Raw genomic sequence first — 23,505 nt, 5'->3', positions numbered from 1 at the left:
GCAATGGGTATACGGGTGGGTGGGTGTTTATTACACACAACTTTATTATACACGAACCAACTAAGAAGCTACAATGAAACCTATATCTTACATACTTGCAGCAGATACCAGGATGCCATTACATATATTTAGGATTTGTGTTTCAATATTACTGTCCACTGTTGTTTTTTCAATGCAATGTAAAGTTTAATGTAAATACCTCTAAATCATGATTATTCTGGCAGTCATGTTTTGAAAATTATGCTTCCTCTAGTAGTTATTTTGTGTACATTCCTGAAATATCTCAAAATCTGAAATGTGTCAGTTACCAACAGATAGTTTTTTATCCTTAAATAAGAGCATTGGTGCTTCCTATTAATATACAACTTTAACAGAATCTAATGCTAAGATATTAGAGAGGCTGTTGTGTGTAGGGCTTAAGCCACCAGGTGAGAAACCACGAGTTTTCGTTTTGTCTTAAGCATGACACCAACTGGATGACCTCGGGCCAGTCATACTCTCTGTTTTAGGAAGTAGGCAATGTCAAACTACTTTTGAAATCTCAACAAAAAAATTACAGGGCCTTGTCTTGGCAGTCGCCAAGAGTCACCCCTGACTTGAAAGTATGCACACACACATAAAAATAGCACATAATCCCAACATATACAACCAGGTATCCCTGTGTAGGTCATTAACCAATCAAAGATTACCTAAATATTGTAAGTGTGCCATCCCAGAATATCTTCTCTCTTAATTTTATTATATTCTAGTTTCAGTTCATTTGTACATTACCATTTTCTCAGCAAAAAGTCCCAGGATAACTTAAAAACTAAAAGAAATTCTAATACTACCTGTCAAAGTTAGGATAAATAGAAGCACCATATAAAATGAAAGGATATCTTAACGTATAATTAAGGAAATTAATGCATAATTAAGAAAAACACTAAGATTTCAACACATTGATTGCTCAGTTACTAGATGCTCAAGCAAGAGATTATCCAAGAATTTATTTGCAAAACTTACATAATTAGTCAAGGGCATAGTATAAGGTCGTGATGGTGAACCTGTGGCACACGTAGCCATATTGGTGGCCACGTAAGCCTTCTGGACCCACCTGCAATAGGGAAACAGGCTGTTTCCTAACTCCAGGGGGCCTGGTGGGGGTGGGGAAGGCCCGTTTTTTGCTCTCCTCATGCTCCAGAGCCTTTCTAGGAGCCGGGGGGGGGAGGAATGACCTCCCCCCACCCCCGAGGCCCTCTGGAGGCCAGAAACTGGCCTGTTTGCCAATTTCCGGTCCCACAGGTAGGCGTATTTTTCACTCTCCTCAGGCTCCAGAGCCTTTCTAGGAGACTGAGAAGGGTGAAAATGGTCTTCCCCACCCCCCTGGAGGCCAAAAATGTCTTCTGATCCCAGTTGGCAAACGGGCCGTTTTTGGCCTGGGGGGGCAGGAAGCCATTTCACACACACCCCATGCTCCGAGAAAGGCTCTGAAGCCTGGTGAGAGCAGAAAACGGGCCTACCAGGCCCACTGTGCCAAAAGCGTGGAGGGAGGTTGCGTGCGCATGTGTGGGGCACATAAAATTATGGGTATGGCTAAGCACGCGACACCCCCCCGCTCCCCACGCTTTTGGCACACGATGACAAAAAGGTTCGCCATCATTGGTATAAAGCAGACATTTTTTAATTGCACATTTAATATATTCTTATATGTGGCAGAAAAAGTAGAACAGAAATACTGCAGTAAAAGGGATACAAGACTAACAGGTCTGGAGAGGGTGAAAGAAAATGGGAAAATTTCAGTATTAATTTTCTGTAATACAGGTAGTTCTTGACTTACAACTACAACTGAGCCCAAAATTTCTATTGTTAAGTGAGACAATTAAGTGAATTTTATCCCATTTTACAACCGTTCTTGACAGCTGTTAAGTGAATCACTGCAGTTATTAAATTAAGTAGAAGGCTTGTTAAATGAATCTGGCTTCCCCATTGACTTTGCTTGTCAGAGGGTTTTAAAAGGTTATCACATGACACTGGGACATGGCAACTGCCATAAATATGAGTCAGTTACCAAGCATCTGACTTTTGATCACATGAGCATGGGAATGCTGCAATGGTCTTAAGTGTGAAAAGCAGTCATAAGTCACTTTTTTCAGTGCCATTGTAATTTCAAATGGTCACTAAATGAACTGTTGTAAGTCAAGGACTACCTGAATTTTGTAGCTAAATAACAATTGTAGGTCAGGCTGTGGCAAAGGAAGAGTAAGATAATATAATTTCAAGTAGATTGTTGAAGAAACTTCCATTTTTTTATCCTGCCTTAAAACATACAGAATGAAAGATTTTTCCAATTTATTTATTTATAGACACACACACACACACACATCACATGAGTTTAGTTCAGGCATTTATTGTTGGTTTTGTTTTGTTTTTAAAGTTTAATGTGTCATTATTCAAATGGCATTATGAACATTCTTTCTGCCATATATTTTAATCTATGCTGCAAGATGGATATATTTTGATATTCAAATAACAACAATCCTTTAAAATGCATCACTTACCAGTAACTACTATGCTGCTCATATTAGAGTTCGGGCTATTGAGTACACTGCCTGAAAGAAGTTCGTCAGATCCTCTCTAAGAAAGAAAGAAACAATAAGCAGTTTGCCATCTAAAAATACAAAATTGGTATTAATAATGTCAAAAAGACATATAAGTGAAAATCTAAAGCAAGGGAACTATTTAGAGAGTTATCACTTTTTTTCAGTAAACTTTCAGGTGTCCTTTTAAAATATACTAACTTATTTAAATCTATTTTTTATTCAGTTACAATAATCTCTTCAGGTGAGACTAAAACAAAAGCTATTTAGCCCAATCCCCATGAAAATAGCAGATAAGAGATCTAAATTACAAACATCTCATTTGAAAAATGAGAAGTAACTAAATTATCTGGGCAACCAGGGCAAGAATCAGAACACTAAATACAAGCTTGATGGACATTACCTTGTAGATGACCCTCACCCTGTCAAGACCTTGGAGTTTTCATATCAAACCATCTAAGTGCCAAAGCCCACTGCAACTACATCACCAAAAAGGCTTTAAGAGTTATAAACTTAATCTTGTGTAGCTTCTTCTCCAGAAAGATTACACTACTAACCAGAGCATAGAGAATTGCTAGACCAATTCTCGAATACAGCCCTAACCCTAACCCTAACCCTAACTCATAAAATCATCTGCTACAATGTCCTTCCTGTCGAAAACTACTTCAGCTTCAATCACAACAATACACGAGCACACAATAGATTTAAACTTAATGTGAACCGCTCCAATCTTGATTGTAGAAAATATGACCTCAGTAACAGAGTTGTTAATGCCTGGAATGCACTACCTGACTCTGTGGTCTCTTCCCAAAATCCCCAAAGCTTTAACCAAAGACTATCTACTATTGACCTCACCCCATTCCTAAGAGGTCTGTAAGGGGTGTGCATAAGAGCACCAGCGTGCCTACCATTCCTGTCCTAATGTTCCCTTTGATTGTATCCAATTTGTATGGTTATTTTATGATTATACTTATATATACTGTAGTGTTTGACAAAATAAATAAAAAAACAATAATAATTTTTTTTCCAAAGTAATGAAGACCCTTGAAGCTATAGATATACAGTGTTTTTTTAAGTTTGCAAACCCTTTTGAACTTTCAGTATTTTAATATTTTTCAATATTTCTGCATAAATATGTCTTAAAATGTGATTTGTTCTTCACACTAGTCCTAAAATTAGACAGAGAGAGAACCAAATTAAACAAATGAGTCAAGAGCATACTTATTCACCTATTGAGGAAAATGGTGAAAATGAATTTCTTCTGTTTTAAACATTTTTGGTTGTGTGACATGTTTTTTTCAATTGTCTTGTTGAATGACTCAATTTCTCTTGAGCATCAATTCACAGAAAGATACCCTAACACTTTCCTATAGAACTTGCTGATATAATTCAGAATTCATAGTTCTACCAATGAGGTCCAAAAGCAGCAAAGGCAGCCCCAAATCATGATAATGCTACCATGTTTCACAGATAGGATAAGGTACTTCTGCTGGAATGCAGTGCTTGCCTTTCACCAAAAATAAAACTTTTCACTCAAGCCCAAGAGTTCTATTTTGGTTTCATCCGGACACAGAACATTCTTCCAACAGCTTTCAGACTTATCCAACTGGTCTTTCATAAACTATAGATGGGCAGCAATGTTCTATTTGGATATTGGTGGAGTTCAAACTCTTTTAGAGTTTTGTAACCTTTTCTAAACTGGTGAGCATTAATAACTGTTTTTCGTAGTCCACAGACATTTCCTCTATTTGAGCCATGCCACACTTCCAAATACCTGTGTTGTGAACATCAGACTGACCTGTAGTGGTATAGTGGTACAAATGTTAGAATGCAGTATTACAGACAAACTCTGCCTACAGCCAGGAGTTTGATCTTGACATGCTCAAAGCTGACCCATCCTTCCAAGGTTGGTAAAATGAGGACCCAGAGGGTTGGGGGCAATATGTTGGCATTAACTGCTCAGAGTGCTGTAAAACACTATGGAGCGGTACACTCATACTCATAATCAATTATTATCCCATTGATTGAAACACGTGACTCTAATTTCTCCTTCAGAAAAAGTAAGTAATTCTAGAGTTTCACATACTTTTGCACTACGCAAGTATATAGGGACGCGGTAGCTCAGGGGCTAGGATGTTGAGCTTGTCAATCGAAAGGTCGGCAGCTCAGCGGTTCGAATCCCTAGTGCTGCTGTGTAACGGGGTGAGCTCCCGTTACTTGTCCCAGCTTCTGCCAACTTAGCAGTTTCGAAAGCACATAAAAATGCAAGTAGAAAAAATAGGGACCACCTTTGGTGGGAAGGTAACAGTGTTCCGTGCGCCTTTGGCGTTGAGTCATGCCGGCCACATGACCACAGAGATGTCTTCGGACAGCGCTGGCTCTTTGGCTTTGAAATGGAGATGATCACCGCCCCCTAGAGTCGGCAACGACTAGCACGTATGTGCGAGGGGAACCTTTACCTTTTATGCAAGTATGTGGTTTTGGATCATTTTCTTCAATAAGTAAATGAACAAGTATAATATTTTTGATTCAATTTTTAATTAAGTTCTCTTTATCTAGTTTTAGGATTTGTAGGGAGAACTGCTCACATTTTAGATCATATTTATGCAAAAATATTGAAAATTCAAAAGGATTCTGAAACTTTTAAACACTACTGTATCTTCATCTTCCTTTGATTTTCATGGCAAAGGAAAATGGGGGAAGTCTTAAAAACTACCATTTTGCAAAGATTTTGAAAGAGTCAAGAACTGAGGTCAGATTTAACCTATAGAGATTTCATATTTCTAATTTAAAGCTGCAAAAATCAAGGAAAAAAGTCTAGTGGTTAAGGAACCAGACAGAAAATAGGAGCTGTGAATTCAAGTCCTACCTGAGCCATAAAAACTGGCCGGGTAACTATGGGCCAGTCACTGTTCTCTTGGCCCAACCCACCTCACAGAGTTGTTATTGTGGGGAAAATAGGAGGTAGAGGACAGTGTGTTGGATATGTTCGCTGCCTTGAGTTATTTGTAAAAATAAAGCAGGATACAGAAAAATAAATAAGTCTCCAAAAGCAAACTAAGACCAAATGAAGCACTGGTTATACAAACTGATTAGGAGGTTAGAACAGCTTTCCCTTCCAGAAATGACTATAGCATTTTAGTGTTTTGATCTTGGAGCTAAAGTAAAAAAGGAAGACATCTCACTGGGATATAAAATCATACATTTGTATAAACAATATGTATAAAGAGGAGCTTTCTTCAAGAAACAACCCACTAAAACAAAATATAAGTGGAAACAGATAAAAGAAGTATTTCTTTACCAAATGCACCATTAAACTACAAAGAATGCCATAAAACATGGTGATAACTATCAAGACACTGGAGGATTTTTATTATTAATATTATTTAAATTTATATACTGCCTAATTCTCAGTAATTTTGGGAAATTTATAAACTGCTTGCAACATTAAAAAAACATTAAATACATCAAGAAACTAAAAGGGTAAAGAATAGGATTATTAATAATTAAATTAATAGCTGTATGTATTGCTCACCTGAGAACCTTGTTGCTGAAAAACTGCTGAGAATCCAAAGAATTTAACTCTGTCTTTTTGCTCTGAGGACTCTTCCTAAAACACGTCTCTCTTGGGCTCAGACTGAGTCAAAACTGGGACATAGTCAAGAGAGGCGGGGCTGCAAAGTTTAAAAGAATTCAGTCTCTGGGCAGAAAGGTGGAGTTAATCCATTCTTTGGATTCTCTGCTCAGCATACTGGAGAACTGTAAAGTCACATGGGTATCATTTTCTTGTTCATGACTGTGAACTTCCAAAAGAATGTATTGGCCAATATGTAACGCAAAATTCTGAAATAAAACGGCTCTTCCTTTACACGTAGTCCTCAACTTATAACTACAGCCTTAAAAAAAGTGACTTACAACCCATCCTTCAATTATGATCATCACATCAATTCTATGGTCATCTGACTGCAATTTGGGCACTTAGCAACTGGCTCATATTTGTGATGGTTGCAGTGTCTTATGTGATTATGATTTGTGACCTACCCAGTCAACTTTTGACAAGCGAAGTCAATTGGGGAAGTTGGATTTGTGTGATTCTCTTAACTGAAGTAAAAAGGATCCAGTCACATGAGACTTGCTTAATGACCATGCTTAGTGATTGAAATTCCAGTCCAATCATGACCATAAATTCTTAACTGATAGTGCTGGGATTATGTTAATATTCATTCTCACTTAACTGCCATATTTTGCACTACTTGTATTTCCACCTACTTTATTGCATTGTTTTTAACATTTTCATTAAAAAATTACACTTTAGCTGAACAATAGGCACAGCAACCTATTGGTTCCATTTGCACATCGTGCAATAAAGACATATCCAAAAGCATCTCTACAAGCTAGGGATACTTAATTTAACAGGAGACACCAAGTTGTTGAAAAAGAGATGCATATATTTTCCCTGACCTGATATGCCATTAAACTATAGCAATTGTTTCATCTTGACTGAATTACTTTTGCTAAATACACTCCTTTTCAGGGTAATTAATTGTGCAAAGCATAGAATAAGAATCAGAAGTAGTAATAGCCTGTTTTCAACCCCTGGTTTGTCAAAGGAGGCACAAAGCAGGAAGTTAATTTCATAGAATAGAATAGAATAGAATTTTTTTATTGGCCAAGTGCGATTGGGCACACAAGGAATTTGTCTTGGTGCATATGCTCAGTGTACATAAAAGAAAAGATACGTTCATCAAGAATCATAAGGTACAACACTTAATGATAGTCATAGGGTACAAAAAAGCAATCGGGAAAGAGCCTCTGGTGGCTCAGCAAACTAAGTCTGTCTGTTATTAACACAGCTGCTTGCAATTACTGCAAGTTCAAGTCCCACCAGGCCCAAGGTTGACTCAGCCTTCCATCCTTTATAAGGTAGGTAAAATGAGGACCCAGATTGTTGGGGGCAATAAAGTTGACTTTGTATATAATATACAAATGGATGAAGACTATTGCTTAACACAGTGTAAGCCGCCCCGAGTCTTCGGAGAAGGGCGGGATATAAATTTAAAAAAAAACAAAAAAAAAAACAATAATATCAATATAAATCATAAGGATTCAAGCAACAAAGTTACAGTTATACAGTCATAAGTGGAAGGAGATGGGTGATGGGAACAATGAGAAGATTAATAGTAGTGCAGACTTAATAAATAGTTTGACAGTGTTGAGGGAATTATTTGTTTAGCAGAGTGATGGCCTTCGGGAAAAAACTATTCTTGTGTCTAGTTGTTCGGGTGTGCAGTGCTTTATAGTGTCGTTTTGAAAGTAGGAGTTGAAACAGTTTATGTCCAGGATGTGAGGGATCTGTAAATATTTTCACGGCCCTCTTCTTGATTCGTGCAGTATACAGGTCCTCAATGGAAGGCAGGCTGGTAGCAATTGTTTTTTCTGCAGTTCTAATTATTCTCAGAAGTCTGTGTCTGTCTTGTTGGGTTGCAGAACCAAACCATTTGCTTTTTCAATCTTTGCTAAATTCACAAGAAAACTAAAGAGTAATGATTCTTTCAGTTGAGCTCAACTTCTGTATGAGCAACTGAATACTTGCACAATTATCTTCACTACAGCATGGAAATTGTTCAATGTTGCTTTCTTCTAGGAAGTTTTTGACATCCCAATGAAGCCTTCAGCCCAATTCCCTAAAGGTTTCCCATCCATATACTAAGTCCAACTCTGCTGAACTTCCACACCTGGATAGGATCAGAGATGTAACAGTTTCCATATGCAAGAGTCAGCTTATTAGGCTCCATACATGAGCATACTTCCTCATGTGAATGCAACAATTTGTTTGAAAGATGTTTTTAATAAATCCTGAAGGTTTAATTGGTTAAGATTTACCCAAAATTTAAGATAGGAATATTTGATAACCTTTATTTAGCTTTACAGAAAACTGTAAAACTGTTTTTGTTAGCCTCAATTCCATGAACATATTGAGTTCCCATTATATTTTAAAATAATTTCCATCTATGTAAAAAAGGTTATATTCACAGTTACAACTGCCTCTTAAAATGCTTAAGGACAGTGTAAAAACTTTTGTAGTACAACTTTCCAAGATTTTTGGAAACTATTTAAATAATCTTCTTGCAATATAGCAATATAGTTGAGTCACTGATTCTTCTTTAGCGTACACTTTTACACTGTAGGCCGGGGTGTCCAAACCTGGCTACTTTAAGACTTGTGGACTTCAACTCCCAGAATTCCTCAGCCAGCTTTGCTTCCCAATACAACAAAGCTGGACACCCCTGCTGTTTGGACACCCCTGCTGTAGACTTTTTCCTTCCCACTCTTTTCAATACCACAAAAATATTAAAATTAAGCAGATTGTGTTTTCAGTTTTCAACTAATTTGTATAGAAAGTAAACTTGAGATCAATATGAAAGTCAAATATTGATTTAAAAAGGTATCTGGCTTCATCTATAGCAATGATTACATGGAATCTCTGCATATTCCAATACTTAACATTGGAGATTATGATATAAAGCATATAATCAACTACCATTCATACACTAATCCCTATGATGATAAATAAGGAAAACTTGGCATGCACTTGTAAGGCAGAACTTTGATAATTTATTATGGGAAAAGAGGGGCAAGACATTGGTAACAACAATTCTAGGCTAAATATGACAATAACAAGCCTGCAACCAATACCAATCCAACCATCCCCTATTATCTTTTGACACTGATTCCTTTTTACAAACACCCGTTTATTTATATCCTTAAAGAACTACTGCCATAATTCTCTGAAAACTTCATAGATTACTGTAAAATATGTTTTACACATTTATCTAATTCACTGGAGCACAGAAAACTCTTCCAATGTTTCTGCTTAGAGGAGTTAATAAAGACGATTAAACTAAATTATTTTACTTGAAGAAAGGTACTACAGCCACCCATAACAGATACATGGGCCCAAAAGCCTTGTTTTTAGTTTGATTGCTTATTTAACAGTTTAGAATTATTCAATTAATTCACTTCTTTCTTAGTTTCAAAGGAGCCAAAATGTTTTGCTTTCTTCTAGTATTATTACTTTGCATCAGTGGTGGGTTGCTACCAGTTCGCACCAGATCAAGCGAACCGGTAGCAGCAGCGGCGGGAGGCTCCACCCACCCGCCCGGATGCTTCTGTCCATGTGCAGAAGTGCTGCATGTGTGTGTGAGTACACACGAATGAATCGGTAGCAACAGGATTTGGAACCCGCTCCTGCTTTGCATGTATGTTAAGTGATTTACAGTTAACAGTTACTGTTAATTACGTAATTACTCTGTTGCTCATGGAGTAAAGTAGCTATCTTTTATTGCCAGTGATGATGTTGACAAAATAAACTATCTACTCACAATTGTCTGAACATGGCAAAATGGACAATTCTTTCAATTTGTACTTAAAAGTGTCCAATAAGTTCTACATCATTATTTAGATATATTTAGATTTATATTTAGATTATTTAGATTTGTGGGGGTCCTTGGTGTTCTCTGAGTTTGGTTGTTGTCTTGCAGACATTTCATTACCAACTAGGAAACACTAGAGTACTGATGATATTCCCCACAGTTCAACCCTGAGCTACAAACATTCTCTTATATATAGATTTCCCAATGAATGTTTCTATTTCCAGTTCAAGACTTTTGAATATGATGGAATAATGCTCCAGAAAACCAAAATTTTCATTTCAAAAATCTAGCGCCTCATGTAAAACTTTCGTCTGCAACCAATATTAGCATAACGTGATGCTTTCTTTTTTTTCTCAGTAACTCACAATGTAATATGGTTTACCCTTAGGTAAATCACACCAATATGATTTGTTTCAGAAAACAATGAAGTATTTTGGCTCAGTGTTCTGTGCAAATCAAACTTTTATTTAAATTAGGATTATATTATATGTAGACCAGGATTACAATTTCTCTGAGGTAACAACCATTTCTCATCTCTGTTTCTACTGAAACAAAGTACGCCTAAAGGGGAGGTCAGAAATGGATATACATGTAATGTAACTGAAAAAGAAAGCAATGTGTGAAGGCCACTTTTTTCATACAATATAGCAAAGCCTAAATTTTACTTACTACAGCCTAAGCCTTAATTTTAGACACATTGTTTAAGGACAGTATTTTTTTTAAAAAAAATCAAAATTAGCCCAAATTAAAAAAACTCCTTTTTTACGACTCTGTAATTTCTTAATTCAAGGTAAATAAGATTACAAAAGTTGTTACCCACACTCTAATTATACTTGATTCTCCAAGAATGCCCCTACTTACACAGTTATGTGCCTATATCATATAAAATCAAAATGTGGCTTATTTATTTATGATTTTGTATGCTATATGAACCCAATCCAACAATTTATGCCTCATTAGAAGGTATTCAAGTTATGAATTCTCTTTCCTTTGGTATGTTGTTACATTATATTCCATTGATTTAGATACAAAAAAACCTTCATAATATTAATATTATATTATTATTAACAAAAATCTTTACAATTTGGCTTCTACTGTATTTCAAACTCTGTTTTCAGGAACAAGTATCTTCAAAAATGGGGAATATGCATGCTTGTGATACAATTTCTTAGATTTGATCCTAATTTATTCAGAGTGAAATTTTGAAAGAAAAATCTACTAACAGTTTGAATAAAATACAAAGTCCAATGTTAAATTAATCAATCAAGACAAGGAAAAAGCAAAAGCAAACCAAAGTTAAGTCCATAAAATAATATGCCAAGCTGTTTAGTGAATAAAATTGTTTGGGGCATGTGTCCACACACACTCAAGACATAAATCATGAATTACAAAGCATACTGACTAGATTTACCCTCCACATAAAAACCAAACATTACAAATCATGGTTTAATGCAATGTGTAAACCAACAGATGTCTGAACTGTTAAGTATTAAAAGCACAGAGCAAGAAAAATTGTGCAGGCAAAGGAGTATACATATTTACAGCACCATTCCATTACTTGAGATATAAAAATTGCAAAGGCTATGTCTAGACAAGGCCTCTAAAAATAATAAAAACAGGCCATGAGAATGTTGCTAATATTGCTTAAATTGAGATTCCCCCCCCCCGCACCAACTACTGTAGAAACCCTGGATTAGAAGTGTGAAAATTCCCTATCAATTATCTCATTTCCTACAAGCTTTTCAATGTTTTAATTCATTTTATTGGCTACAATTACATTTAGATTCTGGTGCTTATGATAAATAATTTGGGAGTTTTCTACTAACTTCTAAGTTGCTTGAAGTTTCTAGATAAAAGAACGACAACCAATCACCCAGATAATACTAAACAAATTTTGAAATAAATATTTTTACACCAATGCTTTCATTATTCAACATTATAATTTAAATTGATAACATACCTTCACACCAACTGCAACATCAGTAACAATGCTGGAAAGAAAAAAATCAGATTTTAGAAGAGGAAATGTATTTTTCTCCACCAAGGCAAATATTTTTCATAAAATCAAGTATTCAATTTGCTATTTAACTTCCTGTTTCCTTAAAAACTATGGTAGGGAAATTGAGTATAGGAATACATTTTCATTTTCATATTACTATATTTATATTGTAAATTAAATTTATGCCATCCATGTCGCTGATTCAAAGCAACACTATCATATTAAAGGTAAATTAATGTGTTGAATAAGAAACAAATTTCTTCTTCCATGCTTTTTTGCCAGAACTTTCTACAGAGTTGCTAAAAATCTGTTGTGGTGGCCCCCATCTTCCACAGCAGATTAGATTTATGGTTAGCTACATAGAGGAGTTGTTCCAATACAACTGAAATTGGTACAATGAGAAAACCTGAGGGGCTGCATGCCTGTTCCACATGCTCACACGGGGAGGGTATGCTCTAGGTTCCTTTTTTTAAAATATGAATGAGTAAGTATCTACAACCTTTTCTGTAATTCCTGCTCTCTGAATAATCTTCCAGCTGATGTCTGACTGGCCCCAACTTTGCTTGCATTTAAGACCTGGCTTTTCTTCCAGGCATGAGGGACCAGTTGAATTGATCCCTCTTTAGTTGTTCTTTTGTGGTGGTCAGTCACCATTATTTTCTGCATTTTATATTTATCTATTGTAATGTTATGTAGGGTATTGGTTTATGGGTTTTTGTTGTTGTATGCTGCTGTTGGCACTATGAACTGGTCCAGACAGGAAACCAAAACTATGAGTTTTGGTATTACCTTTATTCTCAGGTTACAATAACAGAATATTGCAAGACTAAAAGCACTTTCCCAATCCTCTGCCTTTACTTTTCCAGAGGAATAGGGAGGGTATTTTCTGAGATGTTTCCTCCATCCTACCACTGAAATGGTATAGGGTTTCCTGCCTAAGAAGAAGACCTCCAAGGTCCCTTCCAACTCTGTTATTCTATACTGCTTTGTACTGTTTTCATTGCTAAAACCTTTATCTAGGCTGTGGCTCTTCCTTCTCCCTGTCAATGCTCTTCCTCAAAGCCCATTATATCTGTCTGGAGTCATATTGAGTTGGGTGTCCTTATAAACCTAGTTAAGAAGTGCAATTAAATAGACTGTTCTAAACCAAGTTATTTTTTACACTTATTATATTAAAATGCTAACTTTAAGTGTTTTGATTCATGGCACAGTAATAGCATCAGAACAAAGAATACCCTATATGCCACAAACACATATAAAACAGAATTATGATAAGAAAAGGGGTTGAAATTAATATATTTTAAACACTGTAATTATACTGTACAAACTAACATCTTGAGTTCCTTTAAATTCAATTTATATAAAATTAAATACAAACAACCAATTCCTTTAAAAATGGGAGGGGGCATCATATATTTAAGGGAGATACATTTGACCCCAATACTGGGTTTTGATAACTGCCTTGCAGTATAGCTATCATACAATCAGTTTTTGTATAAGATCTCATGAAAAACACCATAACTATGACTGGATATTTCTGAAAACCCCATAGTGATTATAAAACAGAGTGGAAAAAATCAATGATTTTTAAAAAAAATAATAATCATTTTTTTTAATTTAAATTGGATTTGTTTTATTTTTATCAAATTTATTTTAATAAAATGCTTTTGGAGTAAAAATCTATCTAAATATAGTTTTCTATTTAAGATACATTAATAATTTAGTTTATTCAGCATGAAATGGAGCTTAGTTATGTAGCATGAGGCTGTATATTCTGCAGTATTGGGACTATTGATGAGTCAACAGCAGGTCAGAGGAGGAGCTGCTGAGTGACAGAAATGACAGTTGCTCTTTAAAAATTATGATTTAAATCGAGTTGATTTAAAACAAGCCTTTTTACTAGTGATTTAAATCATGATTTAAATTGATTTGATTTAAATCAAATCCACCGTTATAAAATTACACTGAATTATCTTAGAAAATGCATCTGAGTAATGAAGTCATTGTTACCAAACTGATTATCAGCAGCATGTCAAGTAATAATCATACCATGTTATAAAGGCAACTTGCTAAATTTATTTACCAGCATGTACTAGAAGTCTAACAAACTAAAACCCTGATCAAGGAAATTAAATTAATATTTATTATTTATTTATATAAATGTATTGGCTGCCCAACTCCGGTGGATTTCTGACAGTGTACAATACTAGGGGGGGGGGGGAACAGCTAAAAACATAAAATCAGACACACAGTCCAGAGTAAAATAATCTGAACAATAAAAACAACAAAACAAAAACAAGGCTTAAAAAATATCATAAGAATCAAACCTGGCCTGGGACCACACTTTCCACAACCCTAGAAAAGTGCAGTTATCATTGGGGGGGGGAGGATATGTTGTTCTGGAAGTTGGGAGCCACAACAGAAAAGAACCACTTCCTAGGTCCCACAAGATGACAGTGTTCAATGCAGAGGACTTGGGAGTGTGCCCATTCTTGTTATTGCAAATAAGCAGTCTCTAGAGTGCTAGCCAGAGCCTACAAAGCTTTATAGGTAATAACCATATAAATCATTATCAAGAATGGACTGAACAAAAATAACAAAACTAGAGCATACCACTTTAGCTCATTATTACCATTGAGTTGGTCACACAGTCACATATTTAGACTAGATTTGGCATTTTTCTCCCCCTATTAAGTCCTTTCCAAGGGCCTGGGATACATAGATGTTGTCTAATGGTGCAAAGGTTATCACCGCAGCATGTAAGCTGTCCAAAATAAAGCTGTTTTTTACAATTGATTGATGGTGTTCAAGTGATGCTATTCATGATTTGAGATCGCCTATCGCTATCTTTGCTTTCTTTTACAATGTATTATTTTAAAAAATTTGAAATAAAAGCTGAATGGTAGAATTATCATTAAAGCAATTAATAACTGAGCAGTCCGTTATTCTATATTGATTGGACCCAAATGGAACTTGATAACTTGGATTGGGGCCAAGAAAAAATGACAATGCACAAACCTTGCACCCCAAAAATTGGCACTGATCAATTGTATTTGGCAAGAGTTGAGGAGTATAGAATTCCTACAAGTGAAGCAAACTGGAGGAGAAGGAAAAGTATGGCCCGAATGACTACATTAAGAAAAGCCAGAAAGCCTTGCTGAAGGAAGTCAGTCAAGGAAAGCTCTTGAAAACAACAAAGGTGAAAACTGAATATAGAAAAGAAACAATTGAAAATTGATTTGCGAATTGAAGAACAAGGCAATGCATTGTCAATACTTAAAGAAAATAGATTCAAAACCCTATACGGAGTTGATTAAAATCAAGACTGTTAAACAAAGAAACTGAAGGCTTTATTTTAGTGACTCAAGAATAAACTTTATCAACTAACTGCATTATGGTGAAAATACAACATGCAATAAACAATGGCAAATGTCACCTTTATAGTAAAACGTATGAAACAATTGACCTTTATCAGTGGCTGCAGCAGGAACAAAATGCTACAAATTACAGGGTCATGACTGAATTGCCAGAGGTTTGGATTTAAATATAGTAAAAATTATTGATACCATCAAACTTGAGAAGGTTTTGAAAAATGAGCAGGTTAAGTTATTATGGGACTTTAAGATCCAAACAGAGAGGAATCTTGTTCATAACAGCGTTAGAGGGAATTCTAAGAATAAATGGCAGTATAAATTCTGAACATGGAAAACCAAACAAAAAGGAAACAATCCAGTTTTGGAAAGATCTGTAAGAAACTCCAATAGACTATAATAAAAAAGCTGAATGGATAAAAGAATCTGAAGATGAATTTAGTAAAATCAAATGAAAGAATAATTACAGCAGAAATGATTAAAAATTAAGAACTGGACATCTCTTGAAAATTATCAATTGCATGGCTTTTGGCTCAAATATCTGAGAGGGTATTTTGCCTTAGTATCATCCTCATTATTTGTCATTGCTACAATATTTGAAGAAAATAAATATTGGCTACCATATTACAAAAAAGCTAATAAAACCTCATGTTTGCTTTATATGGATGATCTGAAACTTTATGGAAAATCAAAAATCAAAATCCAATCACTGACAAATACAGGTAGTCCTCAACCAACATCCATTTGTTTAGTGACTACTCAAAGTTACAATGGCATTGAAAAAAGTGACATGATCATTTTTCACATGAATATTGCAGCATCCCTGAGGTCATGTGATCAGAATTTCAACACTTGGCAACTGGCTCATTTTTATTTATTTGTTAAATAAATGACTCATACACAAGTAACTGGTTTATATTTATGATGGTTGCTGTGTCTTGGCATCATGTGATCACAATTTACGATCTTCTGACAAAGTCAAAGGGGAACCAGATTCACTTAACAACCATGTTACTAACTTAACAACTGCAATGATTCTCTTAAAAATTGTGACAAGAAGGGTCATAAAATGGGGTAAAACTCACTTAACAACTGACTTGCTTAGCAATAGAAATGTTGCACTCAATTGTGATCATAAGTCGTGGTCTACCTGTAGAGTAAGAATATTCAGCACAAAATGTAGCAATGAGATTGGCCTAGAGAAATGTTCTATAAAATATAATAAATTGGGATAAAACACAAACAGTAATACTGAAATACTGAATGGCCCATCAGGAGCCATCAGGATGAAGCCCACAATTATCTGAGCATTTTACAGTTGGATAATATCAAGCATGGGACAAGTTGACAATGTGATAAGTAAAGAATACATCCAAAGAATGAGAAAAGCGCTGAAGAAAAAACTGAACAGTGGGAATACCATCAAAGCCACCAATAAATGGCCCAAACCTATGATACAATACACTGCTTGAATTATTAACTGGACACAAGCTGAACTGAACAGCTTGGACTGAAAAGCAAGAAAGCTAATGACTATTCACTATGTATTACATTCCCATAGTAATATTGATAGATTATATGTGCAGTACAGAAATGGAAGCAGAGATTTACTTCAAGTCAAACAAACTATCAAAGAAGAAAACCGTATCTTAAAAGATAGCAAACAGGCATCAAAGCAACTTCAAAATTGGAACTTACTGAATGTATAGGAAATAAAACATGTATATTGAAATAATGTACAATTATTTCAAAAAGAATAGAATGCTGGCAAGGAAAAACATTGCAGTGCATGGTCAATTTCTACAAAAAATCAAGGGGAAAATGGAGAAAGATAAAATCTGGCAATGGCTTACAACTAACTGGCACATAAAAATAAGAAACTGAAGGCTTGATTTTGGCTGCTCAAGAGCAAGCTATTCAAACTAATGCAATCAAAGCCAGAACTTGACAGACTGTGCAAGGAGGCAAAAGAAACAGTAGATCATATACTCAGCTCATGCAAGATCACACAAACTGATTATAAACAACAACATAACAGTCACCAAAATAGATTAATGTTCCAAACTGGAACATCTGTAAAAAAAATTATATAAAAAATTGATGGAATTTTACAGTTGAAAAAGTAGTAGAAAATGAATTTTGTTTCATTTCCGAATATAAACTGATAAAGTCTTAGCTCATAAAGCACCAGAAATAACTGTGATTGAAAAAAAGAAAGTGTAGATTGATGTGGCAATACCAGGGATATGGTAGGGTAAAAGGTAAGAAATTGGGAGTATCAAGCTCTGAAAATGAAAGATTATGGTAAAAAACTGGCCTTGGTGGTACCAGTTGTTATTTGCACACAGGGCACCATACCGAAAAAAGAAGGTACTTAGAAAACCTGCACATTAATACAATTTCCATCTTTCAATTACAAAAAGCCATGCTGGATCCGCACATATACTATGCCAATAAATTAGGACATACTAGATTCTTGGGTAGAACTTGACATCTATGAAGGCCAACACCAGCTAAAGAACTGGCAGGTGTGATTTCACATTATTGTGTATTATAATAATGATGATGATGATGATGATGGTACCTAATTATTTTCCCCCTTAACCAACCAATTTTAAATCACTGACAATTCTCAGCCATGAATTCCCTAAGGCCCACATTCAAATACTCCCGCATGCTGCTGTTTATAAAGTGGTATAGAGCTTTATTCCCAAAGCCAATTTACCTACTGTAGAATTATAAGGGTGATAAAAAAAAATTCATTTTTCTTGACGTCTATGGCTGGGGCTGCTTGCCCTCCAATAAAAAAAAAGAGGGCCTCGTCGTGAGTCTGTGGGTACAGACTTAGCCACCCAAATATCTTATTCCCGCCAATGGGAGGAGAGCCCTGTTGTGTGTGTTGTTTCCATATGGCGGACCACCCCACAGCCGTTTCCTCCCTCCGGCTTTGACAGGCGGCCTTCCACGCATACAAAGGCATCTTTTCTGTCTCGGAGGGAGGAGAAGGCCGCGGAGCAGCTCTAAAAGGGAAGGGTGGGGTGGGGTGGACAAAAGAGCAAGGCGTCTGCCTCCTGCAGCTCTCCGGTCCTTCGTCTGAGGAGAAGGGGAAGGGGGTGGCTGCCTGCTACAAAAGGGGGCCGGGGACTGGTGGGGCACAAGCTTTCTCCAAGCCCGAATGAAAAAGAGGGCAGCTCTGGAGAGGGGGGGGGGAAGAGTCATAAAGTGTGTTAAATCCACTCCTTCGGCATTGAAGGCCTTGTTCTGGTTAACCACCACCACCCGGCTTGGAAAACCCGGCATCTCAAGAGACCAGCCATAGGATGATGCCTCATGTCAGCGCCTCAGTTGCTGCTGCTGCGGGCCCAGTCCCTGAGAGGAACCAGAGGCGGGAGGGGGAGGGGAGGGAAGCCGTCTTCCCGTCCACCTTCCCGGCCTCCTCCTCCTCCTCCTCCTCCCCCCCCCAAAAAAACCACACACACACACACACCCCTTTTTCCTCTCATCCCGACACCTCCTGGCTCGCACACCGCGAACCAGCCGGCCGAGGATGAAGGGGCTGAGGAAAAGCCTAGCACAACAAGGGATGCGCGGCCAGTTCCCCCGTCAGATACGATGCAAAGGACAAGAAAGGCGGGAGAAGTGGCGGCGGCGGCGGCGGCGGCGACACAACTCCCTCCTCCCTGTCTTATTCCCGGCCGCCGTCCCTCATTCACTCCCTCACTCACCCGTCCATCGCCGAACAGGACAAAGCGCTGGCGACCAGGGCAGGGAGCCGCGCAGCTAACGAGTAAAGAGAGGGAGCGAGAAAATGGCGGCCGGGCCCCAACGGAAAACACCGAAGGTTGCCGAGCTCTATTAGGTTCTGCTCCCCATCAAATCGGCGAGCTCTTTTGTTCTCAATGAGCATGCGCGGAGGTGGCTCGGGCATGCTCAGTCCATAAGACTGAGGGTTTGGGTTGTTTTTTTTTGCCCTCAAAAGATTAGGAAGGTGTAAAGACAAGGGAAACGGGATGTGCAAACACGGGGGAAGGGGGGAGGGTAAGATGGTCCTTGGGTTCTGGGTTTTTGGTCATTAGAATATTGATTGAGGCAAAGGCATTTATTTAGGATCTCCTTCCGCGTTGCATTTATTTACATAGAAAGATGCTTTTCAGAGTAGCTCATTTTGATCTGAGAAACCCTTTCATACCTACACTAGGCCCTGTTTTTCTTTGGGTAGTAAATATTGAGTAAATATCTACAGGATTTTGCACTTTTTGTTAGAGTTCCAGCACATCTTCAGTCAAACATACAGTTTCTTATTTGTGATTAGCATGTTTGTGACACAAGCTGCTAAGGTTTTTGCAGTATTGCTCAGACTAAGTAAAAGTTTAGAAAATGGAGGGAACACTGAATTAAAAAATCCCTGAATTTGCCTTTAAAAACATGGGAGTCCTTTTAAGGCATGAGATAATCATTGTGGTTGCATTTGTATATGCCTTCCCACCCAATTTTTAGAGGTGTTTCAAACTCAGTTATATACCAATTGAATATTTAATTTTTTTTAAGATGCTCCAAACCATTACCACAACTTCTAGGGCAAATCTGATCACCTGAGTGGTAAAGAGGCTAGGAGCAAGTGGAACTCTTTAACATAGTGTAGGAATTTAGCACCCCCCCCTTCCTAGAAGAATGAAATATTTTAGAAAATACTTAAAAGGCAGAATATATTTCCCTGGATGAGAAATGGAGAAACATGTTTTAAAGACAAAGCAGCTTCCTGACTCCCCCCCACCTTTGTCAATAGGTCAGAGGTAGAAACTCATTCTCCCCACCTTTGTTAATGGGCCATCATCATCTGCATCATAATAGAACCCATCTAGCAACTGAAACTCACCACATGGCACCTGGGAAGATTACATCAGCCAGCAAGGCTAGCTAAGACTCCCACCCCCTGGGATTCTGACAGCCAATCAGGGTACTCTTCTTGTGCCCCAGGAAATTCAAAGCTCAGAAAAAGCATAAAACCAGGGAGCACACAGGATCTCAGCCCTTTTCTGTTCAGGATCTCAAGCCGTGTGATCCTGACCACCATTAAACCATCTTTCCAAGCAGCCTCCATGTTTCCAGTGTCTTTGTCCCCACTTGGAACTGAACCCAGATGGATATTTCTTCCAACAATAGCTAAGTCCTGTTTTCACTATTTCTCCTAATCAGGGCTTTATTTTGGGGTTGATTATGCAAGAGCATAATCAGCATGTGTAGACAAGAGTAACTTGAGACCTATTTACCATTATCCTTTAAATGTTTATATGTTGCTACAGATACCCCTTGACCTGCGACCGCAATTGAACTCAAAATGTTGAGCAAGGCAATTGTGGGAAGGAAAATCCATCTGGTTCAGTTCCAAGCTGGGAAACATGGAGGCTGATTAACCTGAAAGAAGGGTTTATTGATGAAGCAAAACCACCAAACACATATGATTTGGGGACAGCTGTCAAAATGGAATTGAGAGGTGGGGGTTTACACCTTATTTGGGCTTTGTATTTGAGCTTCCTGTTCCTGTGCAAGAACATGTCCTTTAATATTCTATTGGTTGTTGTCAGATTCCTATGGGGTTATGTAGGGGTCATAGCTGGCTCTATAAGCAAAAGAGGAAATGCAAATCCTAGGTCCTTGTCTGAGCTAATCTGGTCAACCTCTGGTTTATTGTTTATCTGAGCTCCCAGGTTTCTGTGACTTTGAAGTTTGGACTGCTGCTGGGGTGGTGCAATGAAGGGGCTTGTGTTCTGAAAGGGTGTTGGGCAGTTCCTATTGTTGCTAATAGCTTTCGTCCTGTGTTGGATCTTGGGTGAGGGGCTGTTTTTTAATCCTACCATTAAACTACTGAAGTTCACAGATGACACAACGGTGATCTGTCTCATTCGAGACGATGATGAATCTGCATACAGATGGGAGGTTGACCAACTAGCCTCGTGGTGCGACCAGAACAATCTGGAACTGAACACACTCAAAACCATAGAATTGGTGGTAGACCAGGGGTGAAATCTACTTACCTTCCTTACCAGCTCAGAAGTGCATGCGCCACACGCGTCACATGCGCAGGCAGACCTTCTGCGCATGCACAGAAGGTAAAAAACACATTACTTCAATGGTTAAAACCAGGAAGTAATGACACCCGGGTGGGGTGTCCATCCACCATCGCTACCGGATTGCCCAACTAACAGCTGTGATCGCGACCGATCACATGATCTGGTCCGATCCGGTAGCATTTCACCCCTGTGGTAGACTTTAGGAGAAACCCTTACATACTTCCACCTCTTACAACACTAGACAATACAGTATCAACAGTAGAGACCTTCAAATTTCTAGGTTCTACTATATTGCAAGATCTAAAATGGACAGCTAACATGCTTATGAATAGAGGTATCTAGACACTTGTCTTCCTCTTTCAATAAGCTCTTTATCTCTTAAGTGCTGGCATCTGATGTGGGCTATTAAGAAAGATTTAGGGACTGCTTTGTCTTTAAGAGCATGTTTCCCCATTTCTCCTTTGGGAAAATATAAAATATTCTTTTTACTAGGAATAATTATGGACTGTACAGTTATACTCAATATTGGAAGAAAGAAGAATTACCTACAATTGAAGAATGGACACTTAAAGTATCAAATCTGGCAGAAATGGCAAAAATCTCTGCTTATTTGAAAGACTATACACAAGAAAAATATATTTTAGAATGGAAAATGTGGATTGATTATATTCAGAATAAGTATCAGATAAAAAAATATCGAATAGCATATGAGTAAATTTAGGAAATATTTTGTATTAGATATATTTCTGAAGGAGAGGGGAATTGAGAGTGTGATTAAGTGTGGAGAGACTAGAGATTATAATTTAGGAATTATTTTAGATTATGATTGTTAGTTTTGATACCCTGCATTTTGTTCTGGGAAGTTGGGGTGGGGTGGGGGTATGGGGAGGGAATTGGGGGGTTGAGGCTAGAGATGGAGTGATGGTGAATGTACAGGGATTATTGAAGATGTATAAATATAATTAATGTAGGGTCGGGTCTACCCAGTTACCATTTTAGAACGGTGGGGAGGGAGAAAAGAGAGAGTAGGAGGTAGGAAAGAGGAGAAGAGGAAGGAAGAGGGGTAGAAGAGGGAGAAGGAAGGTGTAGGGTGGAGGGAGGAGAGGATGTAGATAAGAGAAGGAGAGGAAGGTTTGGATAGTAAAAGAAGGTAGAAGAGGGGAGTGTTAAAAAGGGTGGTGGTGACTGGGCAGGCCCGACTAAATGTATATAACTGTACATTGAATGAATTGTTTGACATGATTGTAAAAATAAAACTTTTTTACTAAAAAAAAAAAAAAGATTTCCCAAAATATTTCATTCTTCTGGGCAGGGGGTTGGCCTTCCCACACAGTTAAGTGAGTTTTGCCCAATTTTACAATTTGCCACAATTAAGTGAATCGCTGTAGTTGTTAAGTTAGTAATATGGTTCTTAAGTGAATCTGGCTTCCTCATTGATTTTGCTTGTGAGAAGATCACATAAGGTGATCACATGACCCTGGTATGAATATATGCCAGTTGCCAAAGCATCAGAATTTTGATCACATGACCACAGGGATGCTTGGATGGTTGTGTGAAAAACAGTCATGAGACACTATTTTCAGTGCTGTTGTAACTTTGAATGGTCATTAAATGAATGGTTGCAAGTCAAGAACTACCTGTATTTGTATTTTAACTTGGATGCTTCAGGGAACCAGTTTTCATTGGCTCTCTTTATTGGTCATCATCACTTACTATTGGGGGCTATAGGGAAGCATTGAGCTGGCTCTTACAGTTAGCCATGGATTGCTTTATGGTAACTTGCTTTAGCAGCACAATTGGCTGGAGCGATCCAATATCCTGAACTATTAACAACTAAGTACATGCATCACACTTAAGCCAAAAGCAAATAGACCACATTATGGCTAAAAATATTCATTCAAACACTTTGTGACCTAGTTCCACAAGTCACCCAAGATTATGTAAACAAACTAGAAAACCTATGTACAAACATAGTATACAAACCAGCAAGGTAGAAGTCTACAATATTATATGTACTTGGTCACTTTGTTAGAGATTCTATTGATATGGTTTATT

The 23,505-nt window shown here is 37.4% G+C and overlaps 1 protein-coding gene across 6 annotated transcripts in view; it reads right to left on the bottom strand.

Moving 5' to 3' along the window:
* The window catches only part of PTBP2 (polypyrimidine tract binding protein 2), a 78,929-nt gene extending 59,660 nt beyond the window's left edge, over positions 1-19,269 (bottom strand). For 5 of the 6 annotated variants that reach the window (XM_058174774.1, XM_058174772.1, XM_058174770.1 and 2 more), the window contains exons 1-3: positions 19,105-19,269; positions 11,970-12,000; positions 2,538-2,613 (exon numbers count right to left, since the gene is read on the bottom strand). In XM_058174774.1, coding sequence (XP_058030757.1) covers positions 2,538-2,613; positions 11,970-12,000; positions 19,105-19,112 — 115 coding nt within the window. In that variant the 5' untranslated portion in view covers positions 19,113-19,269. The remainder of the gene's footprint in view (positions 1-2,537; positions 2,614-11,969; positions 12,001-19,104) is intronic. The other variant, XM_058174775.1, reaches the window with a different exon arrangement.
* Between the last annotated feature and the right edge of the window lie 4,236 nt (positions 19,270-23,505).

Source organism: Ahaetulla prasina, chromosome 3 (assembly GCF_028640845.1).
Source record: "Ahaetulla prasina isolate Xishuangbanna chromosome 3, ASM2864084v1, whole genome shotgun sequence".
In the NCBI taxonomy this organism is placed as follows: Eukaryota; Metazoa; Chordata; class Lepidosauria; order Squamata; family Colubridae; genus Ahaetulla; species Ahaetulla prasina.
This window is presented reverse-complemented; position numbering and strand designations above follow the sequence as displayed.